We start from the raw sequence: 12,060 nt of genomic DNA on the forward strand, positions 1-12,060 counted from the left end.
GAGCACGGGGGCCAGGCCAGGCCGCCCCTGGCCCGCGCTGCCGGGCCCGGGAAAGGGGCACGTACAGACACCAGGGCCCGCTCTCAACAGCGCAAGCGAGGTTTTCATTCGGAATTGGTACGAAACCAGTGCAAAATTTAACTTACGCTGTTCCTATGGCACAGATGTTAAACATCACGGTACTATCCCCCTTTTCACACCGATACAAAAAAATAATACAAAATGACTCCTTTCCACTTACTCGGTATAAACTTTGGTTCAACAACATCAGGTAACACTATGTATCTGTCCTTAACAGATCAAGGCCAAATCTTCATTCCCCATGCAAAAGTTACTCTTTGTAGGACCACACTACAAAAAAACAGAAGCCAGGATAAAAACTTCCAGCAGTCAGTTTGATTCTTTTATTTGAGTCCTCACCCAGGTAGCGCAAGACTTTTTCGGAGGCTTTTACCCATCACGGGCAGCGCAAGCGATGGGCTTTGCAGAACAGCACGTAGCAGAAAGCTCCTCGCTGCAGGGCAAGGAGAGGGCTAATGCTTTCAGTCTCCACTTCTAACCCTGCCTTCTTCCGTAAGATTAAGTATCACTGTGGCTTTTGAAAGATTAAAGCAACAACTCTGGGCAGAAGTCAAAGTTAACATTTTTGGTGCAATTGTAAATATGGCCAAAAAAGAGCATGTTGCATTGCTGTGTATAAATTTGCATTTTGGAATCTTTTCTGGAATAGCTGCTGAAAACATACATTGGTTCTGTTGCATTGCTGAATTGTTCCCGAAGTGCATGAAGATGGCAGCTTGCTCAAATACATGATTAGTAATGAATGTTTAATATGATGAAAAGTCTTTTAGATAACTTAAAAGTAACCATTCAAGAAAATAGTCTCAACAACAACAAGAAAAAAATGCCTACACTGGTTTCAGGGCAAGCAGTAACAACTTTTTTTTTTTAAAGAATAAGATTAATTTACAACATTAGTTTATCAAGAAAAATGTATATTTTATATCTATATACAAGATGCTCCAGCTCTGCTATGTATTTCTATGGGAAGTATATATTACAGAATTATTTGGCTGCATTATAAGGCAATCAGTGAAAAACACTTTGTCCTACAGGAAACCATTCCTGGGTGAGATCCAATCACATGATTATTTGCAGACAATTCCAAGCATTTCTGTTGACAGCAACCAAACTACGCTGTATCATCTTTATTAAAATGTAAAGATATGTGCTTAAAAGAGAAAGGCGTAAACTTGTATCCTCCACCAGAGTAGAATTTGTTCTGAAATTCCACCCTGAAAAGAGACACACACACACACAAAAAAAAAAAGAGAGAACTGGTGTATTAATCCAAAACGACCGGTTGTCAAAGAACAGAACTGTGCACCACAAGAGGCTGAACAAAGCCAGTTCTAATCCTGTCACTTACGTTTTCTGTGCAGCTATTTAACCTTCCTATCACAGACCCAGGCAATTTTTATATTTCTCAAGAGAAACCCAAACACACTGACATGGGGCTGTAATGTCTTACTAATTTGTTTTCGAGCTAGTTGCAGTTAGTTGTTGCAGAAATATACAACATCATGAGGACAATACTGTGTAATGCATACAGCTCTGCCTCGTGTGTTTACATACGTCTGCCTTTTCTTATACAGTAAATTTCGTCAGGTTTCAAACTCAATATTCTCTGAATACACTCCAATGAGCAAAGCTCATGACATTAAGACTAAGAAAGGATTAAAATACTTAAAGGTTGTCAGCCACACTTTAGCAAAAGTTTTGCTCACTACTATGTTCTGTTGAACCAAATAAATAAAATAGACTGAAGCCTGTCAGTGATATAACCAGACTGAAATAAAAAACACTTAGCCATATTACTAATATTCCACAGTATGCAAAGGTGCAACACTATAGATCAAATGTACTCAGTTTGCACCAAAATCAACTCTGAATGTGGTAGAGGTTAATATGCATCATAAGCAAATATAATATTTGAATTTACTGAAAATATTCCAGAGGAACTATCACATTCAACTAACAAGCCATTTACTTAATATGATTAACTACAGCAGCATGAGGCTGTGAATTCTACACTTTTCTTTTAATAAGGCACCTAATATTGTGACGTGAAAATTCCTCTTAAACAAGCCAGTATACACTAAAGTGGTATAAAGAAAAAATTGACATACCAGTGAAGTCGTATAGCATGGAGAAAAGCAGAGAGCCCCTCCATGACTAAAAGAATAAAAACTGTTAGCACAGCAAAAAAGGCTAGAACGGGGACTAGCAGTAGGACACCATACGTCGTATCCACACGAAGACCCACTCTCATCACCATTTGCCACAGAACTTCTGATAACTCTATTAAAAAAAAAGTAGTTTTCATAATTAGTGTTGATTCTGCATAGTCACCCAGTGAGCTACGCTAACCGACCCGTATTCCAGTTTAAACAGTATTACAGGATCTGCTGAACATGGGAACTATAAGCAATGCCCCCCCCACAAGTTAGTTGCTTCCCCCCTTCCTCCCCAAAATACTTAAAGGTATATCTCAGTTTCAAAATAAGTTCTACTGATGTCAACATTTTACACCATGACACCAGGACGTTAGCAAGTGCCTAAAGACCTTCCAAACTGGTCAATCAATGGAAGACAGAAAATGGTACTGTGACTACTGATAAGCTATTTATGTAAGGTAACAATGTGCCCAGATAATCAGCCTCTTTAAAACACAGAGCAGTCAATGAAGAACATTACTAGGTTCCAAACAGTGTCACACTTGTAGTTTGGGGGCTTTCCATAGATCATGATTAGTTTAAACAGAGAAATATTTTTTTTATTAAAAGATAATTCCATAGTAGTATCACTTCAACAGGCCAGCCACCCTCTAATCAACATTAAAAAATGGAAAAAAAAAAAAAAACAAAAAACCCCCACTTACGTGCATGAGCAAGACTTAATGCCCAGAGTCTCAGATATGAGGCTGTATTAGAAATACATCCTAGACAGTATTCAATGGTATGAATTGCTTGATTCATAAAAACATCTGCAAAATTAAACTAAAATATAAAAATACATTTGTATCCATTTAGACAACATAGTACAACATGAGAGAACAAAAACATTAATCTGCAAACCTTCATACACATAGAAAAGAATTTTCCATTAAAGGGTAATACATTGATTTCCTACAAGTAAAAAAAGATTGATGTTTAGGATCCTTATTACAAAGACAACATTAAAAAAAAAATATATCAGATGCTATAGTTTTCCAGTTAGTTTCCCCAGTTACTTTGTTGATAGATAAAAAATGAATACAATTTAATATTTTCCACAAGGAATATCATCTAATACTTGAAAACTACTACTTTAAGTAGTAAAACAAGTCACGGTTCTAATTCCCATTCTATCGATGTCATAAGTTTACAATGTCAACTTTGGCATCTTTGAAACCAGTATTAATTATTTGTAATGCTGGTGATAGAAAAATAACTGCGCTAATACTGTAAACTCTAAATATATGTACTTGTTGCTAACAAAGAGCTACAAGACTAATATTACTGCAAGTTTTAACACTTACTTTGCATGGAACTATGACATTTTATTTCTTTAGGCAAACAATTCTTGTATTTTCTATGCATAAGAAGCAAGAGTCTACTATCTCAGTGAAGCAAGTGCTACACATAGACTGCACACTGGGCAACTGAAGCAATTTATCTTTCAATTCACATGAAATGAGTGGAATCAGTCAAGACCTTTAAAAATTCGGCCAAACTAAACAGCAGCAATAGCTGGGGACTAGGAATGCTGCCCATGTCTCCCAACCCCCATTAGCAATAATCCTCATCACAAGATGTAATTTGCAGTCATAAAAAGACTTTTGTCTGGATGAAAAGCTGAGATTAATTAACAGCAAGCTGGGACGTCATCCTCTTGCCTTAAGAATCCATAAAACTGCACAAAACCCAGGATTTTTATCGCACTCTTCAGTTTAAGAAAAACTATAGTGTTAGATGCAAAGTCTATAGATCCAAATAAAGCACTCTTCCTGTCCTCCACTACAGATAGGTTGCGGTTTACTGTAGCAATCCAAATATACCAAGAAATAATGATAAAATAGCAACAAATAAAAATAAGTAAATTGCATTCAGGCTTCAAGGTCTTTGTAAAGGTTCAGGTGATTTTATTGGAAACTTCCACGGACTCAGAGTACAGGTTATCTTCTTGATTTTCCACTTCTAATTTGCTTTTAAGGACATACAAACTACAGATTAAGTAAAAACATTACCTCCTCTCCATCCCACTCTCTGTGCCCACTGTCTAAATGACTGCTTCCTTCTTCCACATCATGAGATCTCAGCAGAGAAAGTTCCTCTTCACTTTCTTTTCGAATTAGCTTGTAGCCACCCTGCAAAATAGAAATGTATCATGTCTTTGTTAAGTGGACTGCCAGTGTCACTTCTAAAATTTATTTAAAGTAGTTGTGGGCAAAGGCAAAAAGAGAGCTAAAGGAACAAAGTACTGTTATGTCTTACAGTCAAAGACTTTTCAAGCTGAGTAGAAATATTTAGTAAGGACATTACATCCAATGCAACACCACCTGAATTCTTCTATACTAAAGTATATATATGTGCAAGTGTCTCTCAATACTTACCCTGTACATTCTAATGCCTCGGCCTCCACTGTGCAACCAATATAAATAAAGTGGTTTACCAAAAAGCATTACAGGAACAGAAAGAAAAGCAATACTAAGTAAAAACCTCTGCAGCGCAACCTGTTTTTTGGGGGGAAAAGAAAAAATGAGATTAGATCATAAAATCAAAAGTAGGAAAAGCTTTCTGTTTTCCTTTAAAGGCCTGATTAAACATAAGAAAAATACTACTGATTCAGTGGGCATGTACTCCAAATTGAACCTAAGTAGTTTACTTAATCCATCCCTTTAAAAGGGAAGGTTACAGACATCCAGTGTCTTCAGAACTGGGTTCTAGATTAAGGCATTACTGATATTCAGTTTAATAATCTTATTTAGAACACATAAAAAAGCATCAAAACTACAAGCATGAGACTCTCTTCTAGCCTTAATTTTAACCTGGGAGATTTTGTTCTGGAAACAGATACTTTCACAAGTCACTACATAAAGTCTTACAACCAATTAAAGAGTATTTAGTAATAATGTTTATTCAATTTCTGCCTTAGTCTGGTACATTTCTCTTCCTAGAGGAACACAGCGATCAGCCTTTCATGACTGGTAAAGCGTTATCTGGATAAGGAACCCAGGATTTTCAGATGCTTGTAGAAACACTACTAACCTGTCCGGTGTAGAAGACCTCTGCCTCACCACCAGGAAACAGGAACATGTTAATAAATTGAATCAGAATGCTAGGAGCAGATGTAGAGTCCTCTGCAGAATATGCTAACCATTTAAAGATGATCATAAACACAAGGTAGCCAAAGATGCACATCATGAATAAAAGTTCAGGAAGAAAAACCAAATAAATATTATACTTCTTCTTGAAATGCCTAAAAGATAGGAGTGGGAAAAGAAATTAAAAATAAGTTTTACGAAGAAAGATCAAGATAAATACATGGGCCAAACGTGATTTCAATAAAACAGAACAGTACCCAGCACTTTTAAACAGCAAGACTGAAATTATAATCCAGAACTGATTTCTTCATATTCAGTGAAATTGTAATCAGATATTTCAGTGGAAACCAAGACCATAGGAAGCATGTAACTCTAGTTAACAACAAGTGAAATTAAATCTTGTATTAATCGATGTCTTCAGATTTTTTGCGTAGTACTGATCCATCATCTTATTTACGTGAAGGAAGACCTCTCTGTTACCATCTTTTTTTAAGAACGGCTTTCACAATTGCTATTATTCTGTTTTTAAAAAACTATTCCATCTTCTCTTATCAGATTAACTGTTATAATTCAAGACTTAACAAAAACCTACAATGTTAATATTATCTTAACTTCTTGCACTTACAAGTGGTTAAATACCCCCAATACAACTCCAAACGTCATGTGTGTCACTCCAAAAATCACAGACATTTTCATTTTGAAAGAATTTAAAAAACTGAGACGGTTGCTTGCCAAATTCCATATCTGAAGAAGAGAAAACAAAACCAGCATTAACGAACAGTGTAATGGAAGGAATAAAACAGTATCCTTTCTTTATTTGAGACCAGAATTCTACCTCAAAAGGGGATCACAACTGAAATCTGAGTTTCATGAAAATAGTTAAATCTTTCTTTGACTTGTGAAGGGAAAAGCTGGTTTTGAATCGAGAATGCAAGCAGAAATGTATTTTTTTCCATAGTAAGATTTATCTTCCTAATATACATACCAAAATCTAATTTACAAATGACTGATCATCACAGATCATTTAAAAAAATAAAACTAACCGGATCAATTCCAAAGGGATAAGCTCCATTGTATACACCAGTAACATTTGGATCCAGTGTTAAAAATTGATTATACTTCAGATCCTCAAGACTGCAGAGAAAGAAAAACACAATCAGATCTGATATTGTGTAAAAAGAGTGACAACATATACTTCCAGTTCTGCAGGACACTGTTCCTGCTTTCCTTTATATGACCAGCTCACCCACTATCAGGCTTTAAAAGAAAAATAAAAGGATTTCTAAGCACAAAGGGCCTGGCTAATAATAATAGCAAAAAAAAAAAAAAATTCTAGAAACTCACAATCTGGGCTCAATTCACACTAACTGTCTTTGAAAAGAAAGTTTCTGGATTTTATTCCTCTTTCCCCTAGAATGGAAAGTTTCATTTAAAAAGCTCACAATTTGCTTTTATATAAAATTCACTAACAAACACCCAAAGAGTAATTGGTATCTTTTTTCCCTTTTGCACTTGGGTGAGTTTCCACTCTAACTTAATATAGTTTTCAAGTTTTTAATTAACACAGCACTCGCAACCTGTTCACATTTTAACCAAAGTCAGTGGTTTGGACTCTATTATTTTAAGCCATTTCCTGTTTTTGAGGCAAAACGAGGTGCAAGCTGTGAACACTTAAATACCAAAGGGCCATGACACCTCAAAACAATGAGGTTATCCCACTTTGTGAAAAAGTAGGTTTGACAATTCACATAGTAAAAAAAGAAGAAAAAAGTTAGCTATCAAGAAAAGCTGTGCAGTGACTAATGATTGCCAGTTAATTAATTTATTTCATTAATCATTAGTTTCTTTACAGTGGATGCTAACGCTGCTTGGCTATTTATTCCAGAAGCATGACCTAGGCCAAATTTCTCCAAAACTAGCCCTGTGTTTTCTATTCCTCTCAAAATCTAACACATATATTCAGAAACCTCTCCTGGAAAATACAGTTATTGGGGACAAACTAAAATGATTAGCATAAAGACAAACTGTAAAACAGGAGGCTTTTTATGAATAAAAACAATACACAACAAGACAGAGTCCTATTGCTTTCTGTTAGGATTTTACAATACTACTGAAGTCTGCAACCATGCATAAGAACACCTTTGTGAGACCACAAAAAAAAGATGCAAAACACACCTGAGAAGGTTTAGGGACTGAATAAGCCCTAGAAATATCCCCTCACAAAACTATGTGCAAGTTCTTTACTAACAATACAAAGATGCTATGCCAGCTGCAGTTTTTAATTACTAAAAGTTATTAGCTAGCCTATAGCATTAGAGTATTGCAACAGAATTTGTTGCAGGAAAAGACTTGACTGTCATCTATACCAAATGATAATATTCTAGAAAATGTTCCAGGTGACTGAGGACATACAAATCCAGTAAAGCAGCACTGATAAATACAAGATTAACCTGATAGATTGATTGAATTAAATATAATCAAATTCTGGTAGTGGTTTTGCCAGACTTCGTGTTCTCTGTGGACCTCCCAATTTAAGATAATAAGCAATTAATTTTTTTTGTTTTTAAATAACTATTACTGCCTTTTTTATTTTAAGCGTAGATGTATCACTTAGCCCTTAGTGCACTAGCACTTACCACCTTAACAAGTAGACTTTGCTATATTTCACTACATTTACTTACAACTCTCAATAAAAGGATGGTTAAAATGGGAGAGCAAAAGGGTTAAACTGTTGCAGGAAGTATATTTTTGTTTTAATGGTATAGCAAACAGAAGCATGCTACTCACCGCCAAACCTTCTGTTCAAACATTGCTGAAACATTCCACCCAGAACCAAATATATTTAATGACTTTGAAAAACAATCATTATAGATCAATCCAGTGTATACAGAAAACAGACCCATTAATAAAATAACGTATCGGCCTTCAAATAACATTTTCATTATCTGCAGGTATTGGAAAAAAGAAAAAAAAAAGAGAACATCATCTGCTATGTGAATAATGGTTATCTAGACATTTCTAAGAGAAACACATTTTTGGCCATACAAAGACTTCTAAAAACTAAACATTCTGATGAACAGTCATTAAGGAATATGAAGAAACCTAAGGCCAACCAAAATGTAACGCAGAGAATTTTGCTTTAAGCATGTGAATATGCAATTTACAAATGTCAGTGACCAAGTGGGTGCAATTTATCTCCCCACATTCACAGCTTTATGTCAAGTGACATATGCAGAGATTTATATGCATTAGGAAGTAGAGCTAGCAGCAAGAAGCATATTCTGAAAGACAGCTGTGGTTTAAATTGAATGCAGAGATTTGAAGTCCCCATGCATGCTCCCGTGACACAAACTAAGACTTTTCTCACTGGCATCATTACATTAACAAACAGTCTTTATAAGCCATGTTTCCTCCCTGTGACTAGTTTTCAAGAAGTTAGTTATTTGCAGCCATTTTTAATTAAATATAATTCTAATGACATGCAGCTATTCCTGCACTCCAACCCCATAGCATTAAAAAATAGTGAAGTTGAATAAATTTCAAACTAGCAACTTCTTTTCAGAAACAATAAAGCTGGGATTTGAAAAATAATTTTCTCACGTTAGTTACTGTAACCACATTCTGTAAAACACACACATCACTAAGCAGCCATAGAGCAGAAGGAAAGACAAGCCAAACAGTATCAACTAATTTTTGCCAGTCTTTCATTCCAACCTGATTATTTCTGCCCTTTCAAAACAAGTGAAGAGTTTAAGATATCACATTAATCTCAAGGAATATGGCAACCTTAAACACAGGAAATCCTGAAACAAAGGGGAAAAAACCAGTCTAATATATGTGCAATAAATAGTACTTTTCAGAAAGATAGTAACTATGCAATTGAAGTTATCTTGGTGGATAGGAAGCAAATTATTTGTAATTCCTTTTACCTCATCTTGTGATCTTTGTAATCTAGGGTGATTTTCATACAGTATTGTCAGGAGCGCAAATAAGAACATTAGCAGACCATGCCCAAAGTCTCCAAACATAACCGCAAACAAGAATGGGAAAGTGATGATGGTATAGAGCGCTGAAATGACAACATAACAGATTTCAGGCACACAGTGCAACAGATGATGTTGCTACCGTAATTACACCTAAGCAATTCAGCTACTTTAAAGCTGAAAATTGTTTGAGAGGTTAACTTTGAAAGACATTTCACCCCCTACTAACAGACCTTTCCTCCACACTATAAATTTAACTCAGTTTAAAGCCTGCTTATTGTGTAATCCCTTAGTAACGACAACTCCACAGTTGAGCATTAGCTGACAATTCTGAGGATAATAATATGAGCCCAGGAAATAAAACACAAGCAGTTCTTTTTCTGTGGCTTTTTGGGCTCTGTATATAACGTACATTCTTCTGTACAGCATGACATAGACAGCGTAGCTGCAAAAATACATAAGGACATTAAACTAACCAGATTATACAACAAGCTGGATTTTTTTCAAGTGATGAGCTCCACGCTTCAGTAATATCAATAGCCATTACCAAAGTTTTCTTTTTCCCCTAAATATCTTACCTTATCCAAGGTAAAACATATAAGGAAACATTATACAGCTATTATCAGCATCTTTAATGCTAAAATAACTCCGCAAAATCAAATCCCATCTTACTGCATGGAGCACCATTTCTACTTTTGATGAGCTACTGAAATTTTAAAACAGCTACAAATAAACAGTACGGTTGTCACCATTTTGCCTTTACTAGTGTTCAATTCAGCACGCTATTTAAACACAAAATAAGGCAAGTAGTAATGACAGCACAGCTCACGTTCAGATTTCAGAAGCACCAACCTGGATTAACTTCCCCATAGTTTCCAACTCCATAAGCATCAACAATGTTTTGGAACCCTGAGGTGAATTTATTGGTACGTATCAAAGTTGGAGGAGGTTGTGTTGTTGGGATGGTATTCATGAATGAAGAAATTGCAGCTCCACTCTTTCTCTAATTGCAGACAGAAAGAAGACACATTTGTACAAAAACTCAGTTGATGCTTCATCTAATAATTTGAAATGAAAGTATTTCCTCTATCAGCAGTTTCACTGATCCCAAAATATCCCTAAATTAAGCCCCAAGTTTAACATTTATCCCTTTGTGCCTTCTTAAAAAAGAATTAACTGCTCTAAAAACACTGATTATGTACAGTGTTCTAATCCTTACTTCATATGAAATATCAGATGAAACTCATCAATCAATATTATAAAACAAAGACCTGTTACTAAAAATTCTCTTATAAAACAAAAAGACAGAGCTGCACTCAACATAACTAACACAAAGGAATTAACACCTTCTACTTGACAGCAGTCAAGTGCAAACAGCACTGTGAGCCCAGACAGACTTGGGTCCAACACAGAAGTTATTCAAGAAGAAAAAAAAAAAAAAAAATCACCACACAGATCACTAAATAAACACTCTGCCTATAAAGAAATTGTTTGATGTGAGTTCATAGAGACCCAGACCTGCCCGTGCCTACTTTTAGCCTATTTTAAGTAATTATTTTCTTTCCTTATCTGTATAGTTACTTCAAGACAAAAGTTCTAACACCAGTGAGCATTCAGCTGACTTACTGAACCTTCCTCCAATGCATGGCGTAAATTTTGTAGATCAGCCACTGGACACCAAACCTCAGCAATTAAACATTTATTTGTGACATCAAAACTGCACAGGTTGAGTACATGATAAATGGCTTTCATCTTCTTCACTTGGATAACCCAAGCATAGATGGATTCAGACGCTTTACACAAGACCTGGCGTAAGTAATCCTCAGTTTTATGCAGCACCTTTGTCCAAGAAAAAACAATAAAAATTTCATTGAAAATGTAACAGTGGTTATGTTAACCACAGTAAGAGCACCTAGTATTTCTCCAATGCCAGATCACATTTGTAGGAGGGCACACTAACCACTGCTTAAATTAGAAGGCAATACCAAATCTCAGAAGTTTAACAGATACATGCAACACGAGACTAGGGACATGACATACAGTCACATTCCAATCCAAAACCATACATGTTTGGGAAACATTCATGTATTTAATGCTGCAATTCGTCAAATGATTTCCTACGGTGCAGTGACTACAGCAAAGGGAATACTGTTATTTACTCACAGTATGAAGATCCTGAATACGAACGTTTAGTCCTTCAACAACTGCCTTGCGCTCCTCCATGGTATTTGGATAAGGATACACATGACAGTGATAGCTACAGAAAACCAGAAGTTTTTGTTAAATAACCAAACAAAAACAAAACAAATGACCCAGCGCCATGCTCTAGTCAAATCTGCAACACACCATTTAATAACCATGGAACAGATTCAGCCAAGAGAGTCAGTATTTTGCCTGTACTTAATAAAGACTGCAGATAAAATTACTCATGCACTTATTTGTGTATTGTATAGTGATAAAGCTAGATGCAAGGGGGACAACGACAACACAAATTTAACTTCAAAAACCTTGCTTAAAAATCAACTTAGAAGGAAGGGGAGCAGCGGGAAAGCTAACAAGAAAATGACTCAGGCATTAAGAAATTATATATATTAATTTTACGTCTTACCAGTCACAAATCTTCTTAACTTTCTGGCCAATTTGTTCACCCCAATAGGACACTAAAAAAACAAACCATTTTGTGGTTTCACCCTAAAAAAAAAAAATATATAT

The 12,060-nt window shown here is 35.6% G+C and overlaps 1 protein-coding gene across 1 annotated transcript; it reads right to left on the reverse strand.

Annotated features, from left to right (window-relative positions):
• Positions 1-951: 951 nt before the first annotated feature.
• Positions 952-12,039, reverse strand: ATP6V0A2 (ATPase, H+ transporting, lysosomal V0 subunit a2; the record flags this gene model as incomplete). The annotated part of the gene is made up of 14 exons (XM_010287966.1): positions 952-1,295; positions 2,190-2,361; positions 2,942-3,059; positions 4,289-4,408; positions 4,655-4,774; positions 5,310-5,520; positions 5,991-6,109; positions 6,409-6,499; positions 8,153-8,310; positions 9,295-9,434; positions 10,201-10,351; positions 10,975-11,187; positions 11,512-11,605; positions 11,957-12,039. Coding segments are annotated over 14 exons (1,893 nt in total), but the record flags the coding sequence as incomplete, so codon positions are not given.
• Between the last annotated feature and the right edge of the window lie 21 nt (positions 12,040-12,060).

This window comes from Phaethon lepturus, unplaced genomic scaffold (genome assembly GCF_000687285.1).
Source record: "Phaethon lepturus isolate BGI_N335 unplaced genomic scaffold, ASM68728v1 Scaffold53025, whole genome shotgun sequence".
NCBI classification, from domain to species: Eukaryota; Metazoa; Chordata; class Aves; order Phaethontiformes; family Phaethontidae; genus Phaethon; species Phaethon lepturus.